This window comes from Bufo bufo, chromosome 5 (genome assembly GCF_905171765.1).
Source record: "Bufo bufo chromosome 5, aBufBuf1.1, whole genome shotgun sequence".
Classification (NCBI taxonomy): domain Eukaryota; kingdom Metazoa; phylum Chordata; class Amphibia; order Anura; family Bufonidae; genus Bufo; species Bufo bufo.
The window spans coordinates 322596008-322622897 of NC_053393.1; the positions used below are offsets into that span (position 1 = coordinate 322596008).

Sequence of the window (26890 nt, forward strand, 5' to 3'; positions counted from 1 at the left end):
ACATCTCAACATTCACAAATATACATTTCTGACATTCAAAAACAAAACAAAAACAAATCAGTGACCAATATAGCCACCTTTCTTTGCAAGGACACTCAAAAGCCTGCCATCCATGGATTCTGTCAGTGTTTTAATCTGTTCACCATCAACATTGCGTGCAGCAGCAACCACAGCCTCCCAGACACTGTTCAGAGAGGTGTACTGTTTTCCCTCCTTGTAAATCTCACATTTGATGATGGACCACAGGTTCTCAATGGGGTTCAGATCAGGTGAACAAGGAGGCCATGTCATTAGATTTTCTTCTTTTATACCCTTTCTTGCCAGCCACGCTGTGGAGTACTTGGACGCGTGTGATGGAGCATTGTCCTGCATGAAAATCATGTTTTTCTTGAAGGATGCAGACTTCTTCCTGTACCACTGCTTGAAGAAGGTGTCTTCCAGAAAGAAACTGGCAGTAGGACTGGGAGTTGAGCTTCACTCCATCCTCAACCCGAAAAGGCCGCACAAGCTCATCTTTGATGATACCAGCCTAAACCAGTACTCCACCTCCACCTTGCTGGCGTCTGAGTCGGACTGGAGCTCTCTGCCCTTTACCAATCCAGCCACGGGCCCATCCATCTGGCCCATCAAGACTCACTCTCATTTCATCAGTCCATAAAACCTTAGAAAAATCAGTCTTGAGATATTTCTTGGCCCAGTCTTGACGTTTCAGCTTGTGTGTCTTGTTCAGTGGTGGTCGTCTTTCAGCCTTTCTTACCTTGGCCATGTCTCTGAGTATTGCACACCTTGTGCTTTTGGGCACTCCAGTGATGTTGCAGCTCTGAAATATGGCCAAACTGGTGGCAAGTGGCATCTTGGCAGCTGCACGCTTGACTTTTCTCAGTTCATGGGCAGTTATTTTGCGCCTTGGTTTTTCCACACGCTTCTTGCGACCCTGTTGACTATTTTGAATGAAACGCTTGATTGTTCGATGATCACGCTTCAGAAGCTTTGCAATTTTAAGAGTGCTGCATCCCTCTGCAAGATATCTCACTATTTTTGACTTTTCTGAGCCTGTCAAGTCCTTCTTTTGACCCATTTTGCCAAAGGAAAGGAAGTTGCCTAATAATTATGCACACCTAATATAGGGTGTTGATGTCATTAGACCACACCCCTTCTCATTACAGAGATGCACATCACCTAATATGCTTAATTGGTAGTAGGCTTTCGAGCCTATACAGCTTGGAGTAAGACAACATGCATAAAGAGGATGATGTGGTCAAAATACTCATTTGCCTAATAATTCTGCACGCAGTGTATGTGTATATGGTCCAAGTATAAAATAATTGATTAGTATATGGTATAGAAGAACACTTTTGGGGATTAAAAAGTGAAATCTGATTGGTTTCTATGGCACCTAAGCCCTTTCCTTTAAACCAATAATCGTTTCCAATAATCTCCCACAACATGTGAAAGAAGCTTCGGGGTTAACCAGCAGCCCCTTAACTTGTCACTTGAAACCACAACGTTTGGCCTTATCGCCCTATCAAGGTTGCAGATTCTGTCACCCACTGAATTCTTTATTTTCCAAGTGCTGCTTTCTTCCTTTGATTCTGTATAATAATAAATGTGTGTGTATATTAGGGATCGACCGATATTGATTTTTCTAGTGCCGATACCGATAATTTGTGAACTTTCAGGCCGATAGCCGATAATTTATACCGATATTCTGGGAATTTTCATTTTTGAGAAAAATAAAAAAATTCCTACACAAATCTGCTGAAAATTAATATGTTTATTGTTAATGTGTATTTTATTTTATTTTTTAATCTTTTTCATTGTGGTTTTTTTTTACTAACTTTTAGCCCCCTTAGGGACTAGAACCCTTGTCCCATTCACCCTGATAGATCTCTATCAGGGTGAATAGGATCTCACACTGTCCCTGCTGCTCTGTGCTTTGTGCACACAGCAGCATGGAGCTGAACATGGCAGCCAGGGCTTCAATAGCGTCCTGGCTGCCATGGTAACCGATCGGAACCCCAGGATTACACTGCTGGGGCTCCGATCGGGGGAGAGGGGATCCTGTGGCCACTGCCACCAATGATTAATACTGGGGGGGGGGGGGGGGCGCACTGCGCCACTAATGTTTTTACTATTGGGATTGGGATGGGGGGCGCAGTGCGCCACCAATGATTAATACTGGGGGGCTTGGGGGGGGGGGCGCACTGCGCCACCAATGAAGATAAGTCTCTCAATCATTCATATACAGGAGGCGGGAGCTGGCTGCAGAATCACATAGCCGGCTCCCGACCTCTATGAGCGGTAGCTGCGATCCGCGGCACCTGAGGGGTTAACTACCGCGGACCGCAGCTATTGCTCATAGAGGTCGGGAGCCTGCTATGTGATTCTGCAGCCAGCTCCCAGCTCCCGCCTCCTGTATATGAATTAATGAAAGACTTATCTTCATTGGTGGAGCGGTGGCCACAGCCCCTCCCCTCCTCTTATCTTCTCTCCTCTCATTGGCGGCAGCAGCAGCACAGGGGGAGGGAGACACTGCTTCCTTCTCCCCTGTGCTGCGAAGGGAACACAGAGAGCGCTGAGATCAGCGCGTTCTGTGTTCCCCATACGTTATCGGTATATCGGCAAAATAGATGCCGATACCGATAACGTTCAAAATCCTGAATATCGGCCGATAATATCAGTCAAACCGATAATCGGTCGATCCCTAGTGTATATGTATACACAATGAGCGCCGTGTACACAGATGAAGAAGTGGCCATGCCGTTTGCTGGTCCTGCTGTAGTGATCATGTGATCACAGGGTAACCGCAGATGCTGCTGGCTCTTGGCAGACTCGGATCAGCTCCGTAGTACGAGTCTGTTACAGGAGAAATCAATAAAATAATGTTAAAATGCCTTCCAAATGTCTTATAAGATCCATTGGTGGGCACAATATGTAAAAATAAAAAACTAATTACAAAACAAAATAATATTACTAGCCCACAACTTGGCTTCTAGTCCCCCTTACTAAAATGAGCGTAACAGAATGGGGACAGCATTTATGTATGTATTTTAGGTGCACTTTGTGCCATTTAAAAAAAAAAGGTGAAAAACAGACGGTTTCCCTCTTTCTGCATTTAAAATGAAAACAAAAAATACTAACATTAAAGAACGAAAATGTGGGTTTTTGGGGGTTGGGGGGGTAATTAAATGGCCTGGTCTTGTACTGGTTAAAGTATTCACACCGAAATGGTTATTTGTAGTATTCTGTTTTAAAAATTGATTATTTTTTCTGTCTGGCTAAATTAAAAGGTGAATTAGGGACATAACCAGAATTAGGCAGTAGTGACTAAAATATCTCACATCAGGAGAAATTACCAAGATCACTAAGTAGTAGGCAACACAATTATATTCCTCCAGAAATGGGACTCCATACCTTATCATGTTATCACCAAAACGTGAAACTGTGAAACAAATTAGCACCTTAAAGTCAGGTGTATCATGGAGAGATACTAACATAGATTTAATTTATTTGATAAGGGTAAAAATACATTTCTTTTAACAAGATGGTAATAACTTATAAACGTTTATTTCTATCATCTAGACTTTCAGCTTTTTTTTTCCGAAGGCTAGTTTTCTCTGTCGTATTTCAGCATTCCACATTATCCCTAGTAATAACACTGGCTGCACATGAACGCTTGTAATAAAGTAACGTACTAATTGGTGACTTGTTTAACAAATACATATCATTACTTTATGTTAACAGAACACTATATTTGGGTAGTATATGGATTGTCCCTTCTAGATGTTTTTAATGATTTCCTAGCAGTTTGCAGTGAAGGTCTATCTGGCTGTTACCGGTTAGGGGTGTGTCCCTGCACTGTTCCGGTCTACTATCCAATCAGTGCTGCCATGGTCAGACTATGCAGGGACACCCCAAAAAAACACACCCTTACCTTAATTTCAAACTTCTAGTAATTCATAACTTCTAGCAGGAATAATAGAGGGATGGCACAAAATAGTCATAAGAATAGATGCTACACAATTCTTATTACATGGGGAATGCAAGTAGTAACTAAAACAGATGTGGGGGAAGGTGGCAGGTCCTCTTTAAATTGAAACACCTGCACTAAGTGAGATGTTAATTTAAGGCCACAATGTCCAATGCTTAATGCAGCCTAAACCCAGCCCACCCACTATGACCAATGTCCGCCCAATTTTACCACAAAATCGAGTGTGTGTTAGCTGCTGTGGGTTGACATTGCTTGACCTCACCCGTAGTAGGTCTTTTTATACCCCCTTACAAGCTATGTGCACCTTTTTGGGGGGATTTTTTTTATTGTTGCATTGTGCACATTTTGAGCAAAAAAAATTGTTTTTTTTTCTGTACATAGCTGAGATGCTGTAGTAGCAGCCTCTGGGTTTTCCCTCTTTTCCGACAGACCAGGAGCTGCGGACTACTTATCTGTGCTCTCAGACCTCCTAAACACTATAGCTCAGTTCAAATTGAAAGTACCAGTCTCTCAGCTAGACAAACAGTTAACCCTTTGTGACAGAACGGCTCAATATTTTTTAACCCCTTAAGGACTCAGGACGTACCAGTACGTTCTAACTTAAAATCGCGATTGCGGCGGGGGTTAATCGCAACAGGATGTCCACTGAAATCATTCAGCGGGCATCCTGTCACAACGCCGGAGGGGGTCCCGTGACCCCCCCATGTCGGCTATCGCCGCAAACCGCAGGTCAATTCAGACCTGTGGTTTGCGGCTTTTACCTGTGGTTGCGGCGGTGAAGGCAGTGCGATGTCTAAGGAAGGCATCGCGCTGCCTTCCGGTGAAGAGCCTGCGAGATCCAGCCCCCTAGATCTCACAGGCCGGAAGCTGTATGAGTAATACACACAGTATTAGGCCTATTGCACACGACCGTATGGCGTTTTTCACGGATCCGTTGTTCTGTTTTTTGTTTCCGTTTTTGTTCCGTTTTTCCGTATGGCATATACAGTGTACAGTAATTACATAGATAAAATTGGGCTGGGCATAACATTTTCAATAGATGGTTCAGCAAGAAACGGAAGACATACGGATGCATTTCCGTATGTGTTCCGTTTTTTTGGCGGACCCATTGACTTGAATGGAGCCACGGAACGTGATTTGCGGGCAATAATAGGACATGTTCTATGTTAAAACGGAATGGAAATACGGAAACGGAATGCATACGGAGTACATTCAGTTTTTTTTGCGGAACCATTGAAATGAATGGTTCCGTATACGGAACGCAAAAAACGGCCAGTAAACGGGACAAAAAAACTGCCGTGTGCAGGAGGCCTTACTCATACAGCCAATGCATTCCAATACAGAAGTATTGGAATGCATTGTAAAAGGGATTAGACCCCCAAAAGTTGAAGTCCCAAAGTGGGACAAAAAATAAAGTAAAAAAAAGTTGAAAAAAAATAAAGTTTTCCCCCCAAAAAATTAAGTTTCAAGTAAAAATAAACCAAAACGTCATCTTCCCCAAATAAAGTTAAAAAAAAATAGGGAAAAAATAGGGAAAATAAAAAGTATACATATTAGGCATTGCCGCGTCCGTATCGACCGGCTCTATAAAAATATCACATGACCTAACCCCTCAGATAAACACCATAAAAAATAAAAACTGTGCTAAATAAACAATTTTTTTGTCACCTTACATCACAAAAAGTACAACAGCAAGCAATCAAAAAGTTGTTTGCCCACCAAAATAGTACCAATAAAACCGTCATCTCATCCCACAAAAATCATACCCTACCCAAGGTAATCGGCCAAAAATTGAAAAAATTATGGCTCTCAGACTATGAAAACACTAAAACATGATTTTTTTTTTGTTTCAAAAAAGAAATCATTGTGTAAAACTTACATAAATAGAAAGAAAAGTATACATATTAGGTATCGCCGCATCCGTGACAACCTGGTCTATAAAAATATCATATGATCTAACCTGTCAGATGAATGTTGTAAATAACAAAAAATAAAAACTGTGCCAAAACAGCTATTTCTTGTTACCTTGCCTCACAAAAAGTGTAATATAGAGCAACCAAAAATCATATGTACCCTAAACTAGTACCAACAAAACTGCCACCCTATCCCGTCGTTTCTAAAATGGGGCACTTTTTTGGAGTTTCTACTCTAGGTTTGCATCAGGGGGGCTTCAAATGGGACATGGTGTCAAAAAAACCAGTTCAGCAAAACCTGCCTTCCAAAAACCGTATGGGATTCCTTTGCTTCTGTGCCCTGCCGTGTGCCCGTACAGCGGTTTACGACCACATATGGGGTGTTTCTGTAAACTACAGAATCAGGGCCATAAATATTGAGTTCGGTTTGACTGTCAACCCTTGCTTTGTAACTGGAAAAAAATTATTAAAATGGAAAATCTGCCAAAAAAGTGAAATTTTGAAATTGTATCTCTATTTTCCATTAATTCTTGTAGAACACCTAAAGGGTTAACAACGTTTGTAAAAATCCGTTTTGAATACCTTGAGGGGTGTGGTTTCTAGAATGGGGTCATTTTTGGGTGGTTTCTATTATGTAAGCCTCGCAAAGTGACTTCAGACCTGAACTGGTCCCTAAAAATTAAGTTTTTGTAAATTTTGTAAACTTCTAAGCCTTGTAACATCCCCAAAAAATAAAATATCATTCCCAAAATTATCCAAACATGAAGTAGACATATGGGGAATGTAAAGTAATAACTATTTTTGGAGGTATTACTATGTATTATAGAAGTAGAGAAATTGAAACTTGGAAATTTTCAATTTTTTACAAATGTTTGGTAAATTAGGTATTTTTTTATAAATAAAAATGATTTTTTTTTACTTCATTTTACCAGTGTCATGAAGTACAATATGTGACGAAAGAACAATCTCAGAATGGCCTGGATAAGTCAAAGCGTTTTAAAGTTATCAGCACTTAGTGACACTGGTCAGATTTGCAAAAAATGACCAAGTCCTTAAGGTGAAATAGGGCTGAGTCCTTAAGGGGTTAATAAAGTCCAATTGAAAAAAGATTTTTAGCCAAAAATTTGTAAAAATGCAATCATTAAAAAAATTGCCTTCAAAGGTGTACATAGCCCAGGGTTTCTCAACTCCGGTCCCTGGGACCCACCTACCAGTCATGTTTTCAGGATTTCCTTAGTATTGAGCAGGTGATATAATTAGTGTTAATGCATCAGGACTTACCACAGGTATTCATTCTGTGGGATATTCTTAAAACCTGACCGGTAGGTGGGTCCCGAGGTCCGGAGTTGAGAAACCCTGACAGCCTTTAAAAGCATCCCAAGCCCCTAAATAAGAGACCATATGATTGCTGCACTGTATGGTAATTATTGCCATGGCCATTCTCAGAGCAGGGCAGGATAATGACACACTTTTTTTTTTGCATATTTTTGAGATCAGGATTTTGCAGAAACTGCAAACACTTATTTTGTGACATCCAATAACCTACAACTAAATTGACATTAAATCGACCCTCCAGTCGAAGAAACAAAAAATCACATTAACTGGGAAACTAATAAAACATTTGCCTAGCGATTTTATTTAGTTTTTTAGTTTTGTTTTTTTGCTGAAGATCTACAAATTCCCAGGCTACTATTCTGCCATCCAGACTGCCTAATTCATACTGTGTAGTCCATGACACTTCCTGCTGCACTTGGATTGGCCACCACCGCTCACATGTACGCTGCTATCCAATCCAAGAGCAGGGCTGGCCAGTAGGAAGTGTCTTGGGCTACCAAATAATGTGTGCATCAGGCAGTCTGAGAAGTGGTGCTCCATCTTGGTTGGCAGAAGAGGATCCTGGGAATTTGCGAATCTACAGCTAAAATGATGAAAAGCACGGCACCAGGTAAGTGTTCTCTTCATTTCCCAGTTAATGTGAATTTTTTTTCTTGAACCGGAGGGTCGCTGTAAGCATTCCTTACCACCATGGTACACACACAACATTCAGTTGTAAATTTTATATATAAGGATCTGAATATTTTATTTCCTACTGTGTCAGAAAACATGGTTTCTTAAGTTGATGTCATGTCTTCCTGTAGAAGTTGGAGCTGGATCGTTTCATGCTGTACGCACACGGACCAGACTTGTGTAGAGAGTCAGATCTGCGGCATGCCATGGCCAACTGCTTTGAAGCATTAATGGGTAACTATTGTATAGTTTACACTTTTTACATGACAAACATGGATTTCCATGCTAAAATATAATGGGATTAGAAATATATTGCTGTTTTCTGTGCCACTGGAACAACTAGATAACATGCAGTTAAATCTTCACTTTCAAGCCAAAGTAGTGACAATCAGGTTGTTTGGTTTGTTTCTTCTTCACGTTTTTTTCTATAGCTCCAATACATTGTATTATTTTGCATGATAATCATAATGCCTGAAATATTTGCAGGTTAGTGCCAAGGAGATGGGAGGCCTCCTGCTTCTGAAATCTTTTTGTCTCTATGTAAGCTGTACTTAATTAAGAATTGATTAACTACCTGTATATCCAGCGATGCAAGAGAGAATGTCGTCTGGAATGAATTAAAAAATGCTTACTGCTTTCATTGTTCTGTACTTTGGAAGATGCATATTATAAACGTATACCCTTGGAAAGCAATCACATGCCATCCTAGAAATGTATGGTTAATAACTCAGTGATGATTATAGCAAGTGTCCTGCTTGGCTTACAGATAATGTCAATTTATGTCAGGGAAAAAAAAGCCTCCTTTTAACTCAACCCAGAAATGTACAGTACTTTTTATCTACTCGCCTTCATAAATGGCATTGAAGTGCATTTTCATTATTCTTCATCATGGGCTGCTATGTTTGCACAGGGGCGGTGTATCTGGAAGGTGGCCTTGAAGAAGCAAAGCAGCTATTCGGGAGAGTTCTGTTTTTTAATCAGGTAAAAGGTTATGATTATTTTTACTTATCAGTTTATTTGTTGCAGGGGTATAATTTTACCAAGTGCAAAAGACAGGATCTGCAACACGCCACCTCCCCAGGGCCCTCTATATCGCGTCCCAGGTTTAGTAGTAATGCCCAGTAGTGTGGTGCAGCCTAATTGTCTATTTGTGTGTCACGGTGCTCCTATCTGGATACCGCTGGACCCCAGGCTTTGGCTCCGAAGCAATAAATAGGGGGAATAATTTAAGGATTTGAAAGAATAACTTGAGCTCAGACCTTTTGATGAAGTTCAATGCAGCTTTACTTGAATAAACATTTCTTCAAACAGTTTTTAAGCTTTGTCTTGGTTCCAGCAGGCTTTAACATGCACTGGCAGGCAAACTCAACTCTCCTTATCTCTTTCTCTCTGCTGTACTGACAAGCTAGCTTAGTTACTTTGACTCCTTTATGCTGCACTCCACTCTTTAGTCTGACTTATGCCTCATGCACACGGCCGTGTTCCACGGCCGAGAGCGGTCCGTGGTAGCCCGGCCGGGATTCCTTCTGACAGCAGGAGCGCACGGCTTTATTGGTTGCTATGACACTGTGCGCTTCATGCCGCTGCTGCTGTACAGTGATACACTCGTAATACGAGTGTATCACTGTACAGCAGCGGTGGCATGAAGCGCACGGCGTCATAGCAACCAATGACGCCGTGCGCTCCTGCTGTCAGAAGGAATCCCGGCCGGGCTACCACGGACCGCTCTCGGCCGTGGAACATGGCCGCGTGCATGAGGCCTTAGTTTCAGCCAAGTAATAGGTTAGTGTCCTGTCAGCTCCAACATGGAGTCTAAACTGGAATAATCTAGAACTGCCTCACCTCCTTCTGGTAGCAAGCAGGACTCGCCCACTTCAGCCCAAAAGGGGGGAGAGTGGGAATGGTGAGTTCCATTCTATCGAACTATTCTATCTATCTATCTATCTATCCATTCTATTTGCAGTAACTTTAAACATTTCAGTCGCTGACAACTGAGAATCCCATCCCATCCCAATCATCATGCCATATGCTCTGCCATATTTGCTGCCACCTGCTGGAGAACCAGGTACATTACATGTATAACAGTTGCATAACAATATTATAGATGCACATTGTGTTGAACCTGGAACAGAATTACACAGATTACATTTATGTTAGACCATTAAAGACAGTAGCAGGGTGCAGGAGTGGTAACACCAATCTTGGGGTGTTACAGATCCGCGCACTAGCCCTAGATTCATGATTTGAACGTACAGGCTGGATGGGATTCTCAGTTGTCAGTTTTCGGCGACTGAAATGTTTAAAGTTACTGCAGAATATTCTGGTAGAAGCTTTAACACACACTACTCACAAGAAGTTACGGATATTTGGCTTGTGGTGAAATTTCAGGATGAACCTAAATGCACTCTAACCTTTACAGGTGAACTTAATGTGACCTTCTCTAAACTTTTGAATGCACATGACCAACAATTCAATTTTTCAGTACTTTTTGCACAACTTGCTGTTCTCTAACAAGGAGCTTAACGGCAAAATTCACAACAGGTGTTTGTTCCATGTATCACCCAATAAATTTCCTGGTTCAAGTAGAATTGGTATTTAAACATCACGCCATATGACTGATGAACTTGTCATCATTTGGCCTAGGGAAATCTGAGAGAAGACTGTGGTGCTACTCCGTGCGCCGCTGCCTTCCCAAAGGTTTAGAATATTGGAGGAGCCCTGAAAAATGATAAGTGGAATCTGATTGGTTGCTATGGACTACTAAGCCTTTTCCTTTACACCAGGTTTAATAAATTTACCATTTACCCCATTATTTCTCCCTATTGATCAAGATTAGGGGTGCACCGAAATTCCGGCGGCCGAAAATGCACCTAATCCACTTCGGCCGATATTGTTACATATCGGCGGAAAATATGGGATGTGGGATTTGTCACCCACCATCTGCGGGCGGGCGGTTTACTTTGTCACTGCATCTTTATTTTACCTTACAATCGTGACGCTCCAGTAACTAACAACTCTGCAGGCAGAGCGGAGGCCGGCGTAACGTCACTTACTCACGTGACGCGCCTGCTCCGCCTCCTTCATTCATAAAGTGGGCGGAGCAGGTGCGTCACGTGAGTAAGTGACGTTACGCCGCCCTCCGCTCTGCCTGCAGAGTTGTTACTGGAGCGTCACGATTGTAAGGTAAAATAAAGATGCAGTGAGTGATGCTGTGAGCAGCAGGGCCGGGGCTGTTATGGGTAGGGGGATCGGTCTATGGCACTGCTATGGGGAGGGGGGATCTGTGCACTGTTATGGGGAAAGGGATCTGTGCACTGTTATGGGGAAAGGGATCTGTGCACTGTTATGCCCATAACAGTGCACATATCCCCTTTCCATAACAGTGCACAGATCCCCCTCTCCATAACAGCGCCACCCACAGATCCCCCTCTCCATAACAGCGCCACCCACAGATCCCCCTCTCCATAACAGCGCCACCCACAGATCCCCCTCTCCATTACAGCGCCACCCACAGATCCCCCTCTCCATAACAGCGCCACCCACAGATCCCCCTCTCCATAACAGCGCCACCCACAGATCCCCCTCTCCATAACAGCGCCACCCACAGATCCCCCTCTCCATAACAGCGCCACCCACAGATCCCCCTCTCCATAACAGCGCCACCCACAGATCCCCCTCTCCATAACAGCGCCACCCACAGATCCCCCTCTCCATAACAGCGCCACCCACAGATCCCCCTCTCCATAACAGCGCCACCCACAGATCCCCCTCTCCATAACAGCGCCACCCACAGATCCCCCTCTCCATAACAGCGCCACCCACAGATGAATTTCATTCATGAAAAAGAATTATTAATAAAATCATTAAAAAAAAAGTATTTTAAAAGTATTTGGGCAAAAAGGCAGTTTCGGTTTCGGTTTTCGGTCAAGGGCATCCTGAATTTTCGGTTTCGGACCAGAATTTTCATTTCGGTGCACCCCTAATCAAGATGAATCCTTTAAGTATGAATTAGTCTCCCCTAAAAAGGAAACATTTCCTGATGTCAAGTGGCGATCAGACTTGGATCAACATTTGAAACAAGATTTCTATAAATGTAAATAGGTTTTAAGAGTGTTCCCCTTCCTGAGCTTTTTTCCCAAACGTGGCCTTACCTGATCCCCACTGCTTGGTTTCATGTGACATGTCACATGTGCAGCAGTCACATGACCCACACCAAACAGTTGACGCAGGTAGACATGGGACCCGCATCCCCCAATGGGGAGTGATGGAGCCAGAACCCAGTGGAGGGGATCAGGTAGGTATGCTCACCTAGGGGGTTCTTAAAAAAATGCTCTGGAAGGTGAAAAACTACTTTAAGGCCTCTTGCCCACGAACGTTGTGTGCACGTGGCCGTATTGCGGCCCGCATACGGCGGGTCCAAAATACACGTGCAAATGCCCGTGTGCACTCCACATTACAGATGCAGACCCATTCACCCATTCTATTTTTTGCGGTGCGGACGGATCACGGACCCATTCAAGTTGAAAGGGTTTCGATCTGTCCTGGCCGCTGCACGGACGTTGCCTGTACATTGGAATGCACGGAACGGATGCACAACGTTTGTGTGCAAGAGGCCTGAAGGGAAGCTTAACAGCTGTAGTGAATATTGATCCTGGCTCTCCCTGCCCACCTAATGGGTCATCAAAAAATGCAGAGGATCACCTTGAGTATTAGAACAGAAGGTCATCTTTCTGAGGCTATGTTGGCACAAATAAAATCTGCTGCAGATTTCATCGCAGAAATAGCCATTTTCTGCCATGAAATTCGCCATCCATAGCTTTTCATTGTCTTCAATGGAAATAAAATGTCATCATGTGCACATGGTGGCATTTTTATCCGCCGCTAAATTGAGATCCGCTTCAGAAGTTACTTCTTAGAAGCAGATTGATTGAGGATTTTGTGCAGAGTATTGACTGGGGAAGCTGAAAAAAAAGACTAGCTGTTTTAGCTGCGTTTCCGCCACCAAAAACACTTTATTTCCTAACCAAGCGCTGGATAAAAAAAACGCTGGAAAAACCTATTCTAAATACTCTTCTAAAATGCCTGTAATACGCCTCCAGATCTGCCATCAAATTAGAAATCTGCCACTAAAAACTACCTGTTTTCAGCTAGTAATCTGCTACAGATTTTTATGCCGCGGATTATGCCATGTGAACATAGCCTGAATTTGAACCAGGCATAGAATAATGCAAGTGGATCGGTTTCCTTCATGCATGTCCCCTTTAAAGAGAACCTGTCACCACAAACTGTAGTGCAGTCTGCATGCAGCATGGTATAGAGCAGGAGGAGCTGAGCAGATATTTATATATATATATATATATATATATATATATATATATATATATATATATATATATACTGCACAGATTCAGTAATGCTTGCATTTTATACATTTATATCTCTGCTATTTCTAACTTAAGACCACGCCTGTGAACAGCCCTCCGTACAGACTGTCAGCTTTAATTTAAGGGTATTTACATCAAAATCTGGTGGACGGTGTAGGAATTACAACAGTTTGCATATGTGCCTCCCACTTGTTAAGGGACCAAAAGTTATGGGACAGAATAATAATCATAAATCAGACTTCCACTTTTTAATACTTGGTTGCAAATCCTTTGCAGTCAATTACAGCCTGAAGTCTGGAACGCATAGACATCACCAGACGCTGGGTTTCATCCCTGGTGATGCTCTGCCAGGCCTGTACTGCAACTGTCTTCAGTTCCTGCTTGTTCTTAGGGCATTTTCCCTTCAGTTTTTCTTTAGCAAGTTAAATGCATGCTCAATCGGATTCAGGTCAGGTGATTGACTTGGCCATTGCATAACATTCCACTTCTTTCCCTTAAAAAACTCTTTGGTTGCTTTTGCAGTATGCTTTGGGTCATTGTCCATCTGCACTGTGAAGCGCCGTCCAATGAGTTCTGAAGCATTTGGCTAAATATGAGCAGATAATATTGCCCGAAACACTTCAGAATTCATCCTGCTGCTTTTGTCAGCAGTCACATCATCAATAAATGCAAGAGAACCAGTTCCATTGGCAGCCATACATGCCCACGCCATGACACTACCACCACCATGCTTCACTGATGAGGTGGTATGCTTAGGATCATTAGCAGTTCCTTTCCTTCTCCATACTCTTCTCTTCCCATCACTCTGGCACAAGTTGATCTTGGTCTCCTCTGTCCATAGGATGTTGTTCCAGAACTGTGAAGGCTTTTTTTAGATATCGCTTGGTAAACTCTAATCTGGCCTTCCTGTTTTTGAGGCTCACCAATGGTTTACATCTTCTGAACCCTCCTTATTCACTCTGGTGAAGTCTTCTCTTGATTGATGACTTTGACACACATACACCTACCTCCTGGAGATTGTTCTTGATCTGGCCAACTGTTGTGAAGGGTGTTTTCTTCACCAGGGAAAGATTTCTTCGGTCATCCACCACAGTTGTTTTCCGTGGTCTTCCGGGTCTTTTGGTGTTGCTGAGCTCACCGGTGCGTTCCTTCTTTTTAAGAATGTTCCAAACAGTTGTTTTGGGCACGCCTAATGTTTTTGCTATCTCTCTGATGGGTTTGTTTTGTTTTTTTCAGCCTAATGATGGCTTGCTTCACTGATAGTGACAGCTCTTTGGATCTTATCTTGAGTTGACAGCAACAGATTCCAATTGCGAATAGCACACTTGAAATAATCTCTGGACCTTTTATCTGCTCATTGTAATTGGGATAATAAGGGATTAACACACCTGGCCATGGAACAACTGAGAAGCCAATTGTCCCATTACTTTTGGTCCCTTAGCAAGTGGGAGGCACATATGCAAACTGTAGTAATTCCTACACCGTTCACCTGATTTGGATGTAAATACCCTCAAATTAAGGCCTCATGCACACGGCTATTGTTTTGGTCCGCATCTGAGCCGCAGTTTTGGCGGCTCGGATGCGGACCCATTCACTTCAGTAGGGCCACAAATGATGCGGACAGCACTCCATGTGCTTTCCGCATCCGTTGCTCTGTTACGTGGTCCGCAAAAAAATATAACCTGTCCTATTCTTGTCCGCGTTTTGCGGACAAGAATAAACAGTTATATTAAAGGCTGTCCGTGCCGTTCCGCAAATTGCGGCACGTACGCCATCCGGGATTTGCGGACCCGCAAAACACACAACGGTCGTGTGCATGTAGCCTAAGGCCTCATGCACACGACCGTTCTGTTTTTTGCGGTCCGCAAAAACCAGAAGCCGCCCGTATGTCTTCCGCAATTTGCGGAATGGGCGGCACATTGTAGAAATGCCTATTCTTGTCCGCCAAACGGACAAGAATAGGACATGCTATATTTTTTTTGCGGGTTTACGGAACGGAGCAAAGGATGCGGACAGCACACGGAGTGCTGTCCGCATCTTTTGCGGTCCCATTGAAGTGAATGGGTCCGCACCCGAGCCGCAAAGGAGGCCTTAAGCTGACATTATGCAGTTAAAACACATCTGGTTCGTTTTATTTCAAATCCATTGTAGTGGTGTATAGAGCCAAAAATTTACAATTGTGTCGATGTCCCAATATTTATGGACGCGGCTGTATGCCTGGGTTCAGCTCTGAACCTGGACAACCCCTTTAATATGATTTATTCACCTATTCCATGTATTAATGTACCATGATTAAAAACTGAAGGAACCCAAGAGTTCAACAACAACCAAGAGAGTATATATAATTCCTTGAATAAAATATATTTATTGAAATTCATTAAAAAGTGTACATGACACTAATACAAACAGTATATATAGTGAGAGTATCTAAAATTTGCCACATCTATGACGCCCAATTACTATAGCAATGAAACTACAACAATCATATATTGGTATCAAATAGACATGCTATGTGCCTGACTATGTGGAACTGCAGGATATGGAATCCTTGCTGTGTTCAACCGCACTGATGTCAGTATGTTTGATCTGATGGAAATAAAGTGACTAATGCATGTAAGTGAACCACATCTAAAAGTTCGTCAATACCTGTATGGTGGCGATATGGATGGGGGTGCCGCTCCTCGACGCGCGTTTCATCATCTTTGACTTCCTCAGGAGGAGTGAGCTTTTGATGGGGAATGATGATCTGTTTAAATGGTGTGTTGTCCTATCACCATCCTTACATGGGGTCATGTGATTCTTCATGTGTTCTCTATTAATTGTGTCGGCTGGTTAGGTAAAGTGCACGGCGCATGACACGCCTCTACCCACTACGTATCGCAACTTCCGCCCTCACCCTGAGTCCACGCATCAGAGAGGGCAATCGCAAAACGTCACTAGTGACGCGGATTGAGCTCGCTGATGCGCGGCACTCGATGAATGACGGCAAAAGTGCACGCATGGTGAGGCTGTCATGCGCACCAGTACCCACAGCGTCTCTATGAATACATCATTGTAATGTATAAATCGGGCCAATTAACTTTCATCTATATGGTTCAATGTGTATCTCATAAACAAAGGACCTATGGGTTGTAGTAGTAGCGAAATGAAATTTTACACAAAACAGTAAGAGATATAAATATTGACAATATAAATATATTTACCCAATATCAATTGTATAAAATTTATATATTAGATTAAAATATTCTACATTTAAAAGTGAAAAAGTGGCAATGTTATGTTGATAAATCCATAATTTATATATAATGTGCTAATTTTATCAGTTTAGAAGTGTACCTCACCTGATTGTAAATGTGATTTATTCTAATCTTAATCAATTAATAGTGATTTATTACTGTGAACAAACTATATAATATATTACAATTCGAATTATAATATATTAGATAGTTTGTTCACAGTAATAAATCACTATTAATTGATTAAGATTTAGATTAGAATAAATCACATTTACAATCAGGTGAGGTACACTTCTAAACTGATAAAATTAGCACATTATATATAAATTATGGATTCATCAACATAACATTGTCACTTTTTCACTTTTAAATGTAGAATATTTTAATCTAATATATAAATTTTATACAATTGATATTGCGTAAATATATTTATATTGTCAATATTTATATCTCTTCCTGTTTCGTGTAAAATTTCATTTCGCTACTACTACAACCCATAGGTCCTTTGTTTATGAGATACACATTGAACCATATAGATGAAAGTTAATCGACCCGATTTATACATTACAATGATGTATTCATAGACGCTGTGGGTACTGGTGCGCATGACAGCCTCACCATGCGTGCACTTTCGCCGTCATCCATCGAGTGCCGCGCATCGGCGAGCTCAATCCGCCTCACTAGTGACGTTCTGCGATTGCCCTCTCTGATGCGTGGACTCGGGGTGAGGGCGGAAGTTGCGATACGTAGTGGGTAGAGGCGTGTCATGCGCCGTGCACTTTACCTAACCAGCCGACACAATTAATAGAGAACACATGAAGAATCACATAACCCCATGTAAGGATGGTGATAGGACAACACACCTTTTAAACAGATCATCATTCCCCATCAAAAGCTCTCTCCTCCTGAGGAAGTCAAAGACGATGAAACGCATGTCGAGGAGCAGCACCCCCATCCATATCGCCACCACACAGGTATTGACGAACTTTTAGATATGGTTCACTTATATGCATTAGTCACTTTATTTCAATCAGATCAAACATACTGACATCAGTGCGGTTGAACACAGCAAGGATTCCATATCCTGCAGTTCCACATAGTCAGGCACATAGCATGTCTATTTGATACCAATATATGATTGTTGTAGTTTCATTGCTATAGTAATTGGGCGTCATAGATGTGGCAAATTTTGGATACTCTCACTATATATACTGTTTGTATTAGTGTCATGTACACTTTTTAATGAATTTCAATAAATATATTTTATTCAAGGAATTATATATACTCTCTTGGTTGTTATTGAATTGTTGAGTATTCCGGTCACGTTAGATCCGTCTAACTGCAGACCCTGTTGTGGAGGAACCCAAGAGTGCCTACTCATGCATGTTAGGTCGCCCAAAACCACCGATGGCCAACCTGAGGCTTTCCAGCTGTTGCAAAACTACAACTCCCAGCATGCCCACACTGCCTACAGCAATCAGCCTACAGCAAGGCATGGTGGGAGTGGTAGTTTTACAACAGCTAGAGAGCCACAGGTTGGCCATCCCTGCCCAAAACGATCTCCTTGCAAATGATTTCTTTTCTCCTTAAATTTTTAGAATAATGAATTAATTTTTAGAATAATGAATAAATTTTTCATCACTCTCGAAAGGTCAAGATTCCCTCATAAATATCCAGTGTTATCTGATAATTACACGTATATTTTTTTCCTTTTTGAAAAAGAATATCGTTGTAATCCTGTAGAAGCATTAGTTATGCCCTCATCTTCTAATACATCATGTTTAAGTATACTGTAGTTGGTAATACTCATGGTGTCTGCTAATTTTCCTTTTTTTTTCTGGCCCTAATTATCATCACCGGGTTCATGTGGTGAAGTCCTCCCTTTCTCCACTGTAAGCCTTGCTTGAGGCAATGTCGGTTGTGTATAAGCTTTTTATTTTCAAATTAATTTGCAGGCAGTATTGGATTTTCCATGAGCCGAGTCAGCATCTAAAATAGTTGTGTATATCAAGTAATGACATTTTATTTAGTGCTGTGGAATTTGCTAAATGATTGCCTAGAGCATTAATGACATTTTTCAACATCTACAGGACCTGCGGGACGTGTGGCTTAATTATCCACTACACCCTCTTCAAGTAAGCAAACTCTCTCCGTATTGTAATATATGTAGTAGCATTTATTGCTTTTTATTTATTTGCTGCTTCCCTTTGATTTCTTCCTGTGACATTCATGATACCAGTGCTGGATTTATTAACAAGCCGTGTGCTGTATACATATATATATCATCCTGTGAAGTGTGTAAACCAAACAACTGGAATTAACTCTGCCTCCAACAAACATGATCCAATTTCTTTTCTGTCCCGCGAGAACATTTATTTTAGTGACTTGTTTTTTTTTTTACTTTGCTTAGGGCGAATGTCATATTTTATTTTTTATGATGTGAACAAGCCATTGTTTAAAAAAGCCTTAATCTAAAACAACAGAGACACTGAACAGTTTTGCATACTGTTGAAACATTTTATTATTAATATTTAATATTAACTTCTCGGTTTGGCTTGTTTTTTTTTTTTTTTGCGGAATGTCAGATTCAATCCCAGAAATTAAATATGCAATACTGAATTGATTATACAACCCTTTTTTTTGTGTGTACTGTGGTTTTTCCATCAGATACCCTCAATTCACAAAGGATCCAAATTATTAAAATGTGTGCTGCATTTAGAGGGAGCATTCATGTTTGTAATTTGCATACATACAATATTCTATATGAATTGTTCAATTTTAAGCCAAAATTACCTACCACATGAATAAATAAACATTACATTTCTGTTCTTTCCTATGGCAGGAACCTCAGCATTGGTTCTGAGATGTCTAAAAGAGTACTGGGGCACCTTAGGCTGACCATACACTGACAGATGTTCCTCCCAACCCCTCCCCCAATACGGATTCTTAAAGGGGTTGGCTACTTTCTCACTACTATTGACAAATGTGTATGTAAGATGATTATATAGCACTTACTAATATACTCTCTGTGCCTTTTTTTATATACCCCTTGTTTGCCAAGTCTTTTGTGCTGTCCACACAGAGGTCCTGTCTATAAGATGGCTGCTGATGGAGGGTCATGTGGCCAGATCCATCACTCATCCGCCTCCATTCTAACACATTGTACTGCACTAAACTCCCAACAGATGACAGGTGTAGTGCTTTTCAATGAAGGAGACATCACATGGAGGCAATTTGCCTGGTCACAGCACAAAAGACTTTGTGAACAAGGGGGCATATACCTTATAAAATATAGAAATTGATGCAGAATATCAACAAAGGCTATATAAGTAAGTGCCATATAGTCATTTAAAGAGGGCCTTTCACTAGAATAGAAAATCTAAACTAAGTATACAGACATGGAGAGCGGCGCCCAGGGATCCCCCTGCACTTACTTTTATCCCTGGGCGCCGCTCCGTTCTCCCGGTATAGGCTCCGGTATCTTCATATGTTCGGCTCCACCCAGTGGAGCCTGTCGGCGTCTCTTTCTCCCAGGCTGTAGCGCTGGCCAATCGCAGCGCTCAGCTCATAACCTGAGAGGTTTTTTTTATCTCAGGCTATGAGCTGAGCGCTGCGATTGGCCAGCGCTACAGCATGGGAGAAAGAGACACCGGCAGGCTCCACTGTGTGGAGCCGAACATATGAAGATACCGGAGCCTATACCGGGAGAACGGAGCGGAGCCCAGCTATAACAGTAAGTGCAGGGAGATCCCTTGGCGCCGCTCTCCATGTCTGTATACTTAGTTTACATTTTCTATTCTAGTGAAAGGTCCTCTTTAATGCTCCGTGTCTTTGCTGTCCAGAACGGGGTTTGGCTCTCTTTCACGTAGCTATGTGTTATACACATTGGTCAACAGTAACCAGAAAATGGGCAAACCTTTTAAGCAAATCACACTTCAGAAATTGACCTGTCTAAAGATGCCGTAAATCACCCAAAGAACGAGCGGAACGCTTGTTCATCGGGGTGAAATGATATGCGGTGCAGACATCTCAATCGTAACTCCCTAAACAGCACTCTGCTGCCCAAGAAAGAAGATTTTGTATGATGACGAGTAATTGCAGCACTTCACCTCCACTTAACAAGCAGTCAATTATCGGGAAGGAATGCTTCTGTCATTACAGCCGGCTGCTCTTCGCAGCAGCTAAATGCGCCTTTAGTAGGGAGAGGGAATAAGCTGCTGATGCATATGAGTGCAGGACAGTAGTCCCGCAGGCGGCCCGATGCGCTCAATATCATAGTAACCTATGAAGCTGTGCACTCCCGTGCGCAAAATGTATGCCGCTCCGGGACATATGGCCCGCTCATGGACCGTATGTCTCAGAGGGCATATGGTCGTGTGCATGAGCCCTAAGTCTGTCGATTTTCCACCTTTGAAGGTCAGAGTATGGCCCAATGGTTGCTGTTTGGCTCTTTTATCAGCACACATGCATTTTTACAACTGCCTAGAACAGTGGTTCTCAACCTTTCTAAAGCCGTGACCCCTTAATACAGTTCCTCATGTTGTGGTGACCCCCAACCATTACATTTTTTTCCTTGCTACGTCATAACTAATTTTGCTACTGTTATGATGACCCACCAAAAACACGCACAGACACCAATACACCAAATGTTAATTCAAATACACAAGTATTCATTCATAACCACAGAACTTTAGCATAAATACAAAATATTTGTAAACCAAATAAATAACTTTAAAATAAATAATAAACAACAAATACCCCCTAAAAAATAAATCAGTGGTGCGCACAGTACTCCTCAAATAAATAACTCAGTGGTGCTCACAGTACCCCCCCCCAAAAAAAAAATTTAAAATCAGTGGTGCTCAGGGTACCCCTCAAATAAATAAATCAGTGGTGCTTCAAGTCCCCCCCAAATAAATAAATCAGAAGTGCTCAGGGTCCCCCAAATAAATAAATCAGTGGTGCTTCAGGTCCCCCCCCAAATAAATAAATCAGAAGTGCTCAGGGTCCCCCAAATAAATAAATCAGCGGTGCTTCAGGTCCCCCCCCAAATAAATAAATCAAAGGTGCTCAGGGTCCCCCAAATAAATAAATCAGAAGTGCTCAGGGTCCCCCAAATAAATAAATCAGCAGTGCTTAATGTCCCCCCAAATAAATTAAGCCTTGCTCAGCCAAATAATTAAAATAAAATTAGCCAGGCTCAGCCAGGCTCAATTAAATCATTGGTGGCAGTGGTGCTCAGCGGCGGTGTCATTAACGAAAAAACTCGGACCTCAGCAGACAGGCGGCCCGACTTACCAGTCCAGACGTCAGGCTCCTTCAAGCACAGGCAGTGATAGGACATCACTTCCTGTGCGCGAGGATAAGGGGCCGCTGCCGTTGTGCGGGCGACCCACAATAGGAAGCCTCAGGCGACCCCCCGGAAAGGGCCGATCGACCCCCAAAGGGGTCGCGACCCCTAGGTTGAGAACCGGTGGCCTAGAAGATGGTTGTAGCGCCCATTGACTTATGAGTGCATGGCTGCTGCTCCATTGAAACGCCTGCTCCCTAAGATCAAGCTGTTCGAGAGGGAGAATTAGGGTCAAGTAGGGGTGCTTATTAGCGGAGAGATGATAAAGGGGTATCCAGTGGATAACATTTAACTCTTTCTGAGCCATTCGCATGTATTTCTGTTCTAGACCGAAATAGAATTCGATGCATTTTATTGCAGTACAGAGTGGAAAAATTGCAAGTCATTATATCTATTCCAGCAGAGAACAGCCTGTAGGAATTCTCCGGATTCAGCACTTCCGGATACAAGCGGAATTCCCACCAGCCCCATTAATTATAATCGGGTCTGGGGGAGATCCAGCTGCATTCCGGCAATAATGCGGCGGCACACTGTAGCTTGTGTTCGGCCGATTCGCAGCATTGTCTGCCAGATTAGGTGGCTGGATCTATGTGCCGCCATTGTGAAACTAGCCTAAGGCTACTTTTACACTTGCAGTAGCCTTTTCTGGATTCTGGCAGGCTGTTACGGCGGGGGAACAGCCTGCTAGATCCATTCCATCGCAAGTCCACTGTGGCGCCGGAGGTGGCTGGACAGTATAGTGAGGGTGGGCCGGAGGTGGCTGGACAAAAAACGCAGCATGCTATAATTTTTGGCCGGCTGCCTCTCGGCCTGTTTGCCGTGCTGCAGCCGGACCTCTGGCCTGACCCCATTACAGTGAATGGGGCCGGAGAGTACTTCCGGCGGCACGGTGGACTTGCAGTAGCACGGAACTGGCAGGCTGTTCCCCCGCTGGAACAGCCTGCCGGAAAAGGCTACTGCAAGTGTGAAAGTAGCCTAAGACAGAGCGGAACCAGTTTATGTTCTTCAAAGTGCACTGATATTTAAACATAAATTGCAATGATCTGTAGATGGACAAATAAAAACCAGCTTCGTCCACCACATAAGAATCGAGAAATAATAAAAAATAAAAATAAAAGTGGCTCATCCACTAATGTATACAGTTGCAAGAAAAAGTATGTGAACCCTTTGGAATGATCTGGATTTCTGCACAAATTGGTCATAAAATGTGATCTGATCTTCATCTTTTTTTTTATTTTATTTTTTTATTTCAGACCAATATAAATACACAGTGCATTATAGTATACAAAACAATCTTCACGCAGGATAGCCAATTGTCCACAACGCTCTGATCTTCATCTAAGTCACAACAATAGACAATCACAGTCTGCTTAAACTAATAACACGCAAAGAATTAAATGTTACTTGTGTAATGTTTATTGAACACACCATGTAAACATTCACAGTGCAGGTGGAAAAAGTATGTGAACCCCTAGACTAATGACATCTCCAAGAGCTAATTGGAGTGAGGTGTCAGCCAACTGGAGTCCAATCAATGAGATGAGATTGGAGGTGTTGGTTACAGCTGCCCTGCTCTATAAAAAACACTCATTAGTTCTGGGTTTGCTTTTCACAAGAAGCATTGCCTGATGTGAATGATGCCTTGCACAAAAGAGCTCTCAGAAGATCTACGATTAAGAATTGTTGACTTGCATAAAGCTGGAAAGGGTTATAAAAATATCTCCAAAATCCTTGCTGTTCATCAGTCCACGGTAAGACAAATTGTCTATAAATGGAGAAAGTTCAGCACTGCTGCTACTCCCTAGGAGTGGCCGTCCTGTAAAGATGACTGCAAGAGCACAGCGCGGACTGCTCAATGAGGTGAAGAAGAATTCTAGAGTGTCAGCTAAAGACTTACTCTTGCATATGCCAACATCCCTGTTAGCGAATCTACGATACGTAAAACACTAAGCAAGAATGGATTTCATGGGAGGATACCACAGAGGAAGCCACTGCTGTCCAAAAAAACTATCGATGCATGTTTACAGTTTGCACAAGAGCACCTGGATGTTCCATAGCAGTACTGGCAAAATATTCTGTGGACAGATGAAACCAAAGTTGAGTTCTTTGGAAGAAACATACAACACTATGTGTAGAGAAAAAGTGGCACAGCACACCAACATCAAAACCTCATCCCAACTGTGAAGTATGGTGGTGGGGGCATCATGGTTTGGGGCTGATTTGCTGCCTCAGGGCCTGGACGGATTGTGATCATCGAAGGCAAAATGAATTCCCAAGTTTATCAAGATATTTTGTAGGAGAACTTAAGGCCATCTGTCCACCAGCTGAAGCTCTACAGAAGATGGGTGTTGCAACAGGACAACGACCCAAAGCATAGAAGTAAATCAACAACAGAATGGCTTAAACAGAAGAAAGTACGCCTTCTGGAGTGGCCCAGTCAGAGTCCTGACCTCAGCCCGATTGAGATGCTGTGGCATGACCTCAAGAAAGCGATTCACACCAGACATCCCAAGAATATTGCTGAACTGAAACAGTTCTGTATAGAGGAACGGTCATGAATTACTCCTGACCGTTGTGCACGTCTGATCTGTAACTACAGGAAACGTTTGGTTGAAGTTATTGCTGCCAAAGGAGGTTCAACCAGTTATTAAATCCAAGGGTTCACATACTTTTTCCACCTGCACTGTGAATGTTTACATGTGTTCAATAAAAACATGGTAACATTTAATTATTTGTGCGTTATTAGTTTAAGCAGACTGTGATTGTCTATTGTTGTGACTTAGATGAAGATCAGATCACATTTTATGACCAATTTGTGCAGCAATCCATATCACTCCAAAGGGTTCACATACTTTTTCTTGCAACTGTACCTTGTTTCCACATAAAGTGGTTTCAGTAGAAGACTCAGTTGTGAATATCTTCTGCTGTGGATGATCCAAATGAAGATTTTAAAGGTGTTGATAGGGGAATAACTATTAAATACATGATGGTCTGACACCTGGGACTCATGAGAGAGTGGATGGGGCTGTTCACCATGAAATGACAGATGTGGTGGTGGTGTTTCTGAGGAAAAAGTGTGTTTTTGTATTTGTAATTCTGGATAACTCCTTTAAGATATAACAGAGCTGTTAAAATCTAGAATAAAATCTAGAATAATCATGGTGTGTTTCCCTAGAAGTACAAATATTCATGATCTGCTTTTCTTCCATCCTCCTTTGCAGACTCCTATAGTATTTATTCAGTTTGCCATCTTACAAATGTATTACCTTGTACTTGAGAATTGTGCCTATTACTGAGTATTGAATATTTTGTAACGGAGCAAAACAGAAGAATAAACCGCTAATTTAACATTGAGTTACATTGCTATTTCTAGGGTCAGAGGTCCTTAGTTTGCGCTACAAAGACCATTTTATCACCAATATCCACAGGCTCTCAAATGCAGTAAAATTAATCCTGCAAGGGCTCCAAGTGCAGAGGCGGTCATTACATGTAACGCTATCACTGGGTAACATACAGAATACTGTGTACCCATTTCATTGGGTTAATAATTTGCCTTCCTCTAAATCTAGGTTTGTGAAGTGTATCTGTTGTGCATCCTAATAATCTCATTATACCGTATTTTTTGGACTACAAGACAAATTTCTTAGCAAGAAAAAAATCTTGCTATAAAGATCTGCATCTTATAGTCAGCAGTCAGGTTGTTCCAGCAGTGCCAGACCTCCCTGACTGCTTCCTTCTTGATCTGACAGAGTGCTCATACAGTGCTCTGCTCGATCAATGAGAGAGGTGTGCATCTGCAACTTTCTTTCACCTTCCATGTTCGATACCGATCTGTATGATCAGTTCAGCTCATGGAGAGGAAGGTCCTAAGCTACACCGAAAGGCGATGAAAACTACTAGTAAGTGCAGCTGATGGGCTTTTGATTATGTCACTAGTGGGAGGGGCCAAACCAGGAAAAGGAGAAAAGCGAGTTTGAGACTAGAATGGAGTTTACCTTTTCATTAAAGGTGTGTGTATACAGTATAATATGCATTCTGCAGAGATATGTGTATGCCCTTAAGTAACTTCGGCATATCCACCGCGGGTCTTAATACAAGACTGCTTCCTTGCTAGCTTACATTTAGACCAATTTCTGCGCCTAAAACAGGCGTAGAGAATGATGAATGAGACAGGCCTACATACCGCAGAGCTGTGTATGTATAATGTAAATCGTGTAGAGCTATGTGTGTTCTTGTATAATGTCATGATCATGGAAAGTGAAAAAAAAAAAAATCGAACAGGACAGGCATAGCAGGACACTACAGAGCAAGGACAGGAGACACATTTACTTGGATAGGTACATTTAATGAGATGACCACATTCGCCATTGCTGGTTGTTACAATGGTCAGTAGATGACACGCTAAGATTAACAGGAGCTGACCAAAACTATAACCCCACCCCCATTTCATTAAACCGCCAACGTAGGTATAATAAGTATAAAATGTTTTTTCTAATTTTCTATTGTCTAAACCTGGGTTGCATTTTCTAATCCAGTGTGTCTTATAGTCCAAAAAATACGGTAATGTGCATTTCTTTGTAGATGACAGTTCATTATATTCCTATAGGTCACATTTCTGTACTAATCATTTCTGCTAATTATTCTAGGGGGCTTTTTCTGCTGCTGTTACTAATTCCCGTTATAAATACCAAATGCAGCATCTAAATACGAGCTCCTATGTAGACAATATACGAACATTTCAAGCTACCATTTCCAGTTAGATTTTTTTACATAACTGTAATAAATGAAATACATTCAGTGTTCATTTTTCTGCGTTGCAGTTCATGTTGAGATTGATAGTCTCCTGTATGCTAGCATATTATACATTAACATGCCTTCTGATTTTCTTCCCCTCATAGTTTTGAAGGTAATACGCCACTTGTATTTCTATAGATATGAAGGGGTAATCTATATCTTTGTGTGGGAATAAATTTATCTCGCCGATTACCAATGAATTTTTAGACTTCATA

The 26890-nt window shown here is 42.0% G+C and overlaps 1 protein-coding gene across 1 annotated transcript in view; it reads left to right on the forward strand.

Moving 5' to 3' along the window:
• DROSHA (drosha ribonuclease III) overlaps nucleotides 1–26890 on the forward strand; it is a 351648-nt gene that overhangs the window by 273494 nt on the left and 51264 nt on the right. Inside the window, exons 22-24 of the mRNA XM_040432119.1 lie at nucleotides 8043–8145; nucleotides 8822–8892; nucleotides 18622–18666. Coding sequence (XP_040288053.1) covers nucleotides 8043–8145; nucleotides 8822–8892; nucleotides 18622–18666 — 219 coding nt within the window. The remainder of the gene's footprint in view (nucleotides 1–8042; nucleotides 8146–8821; nucleotides 8893–18621; nucleotides 18667–26890) is intronic.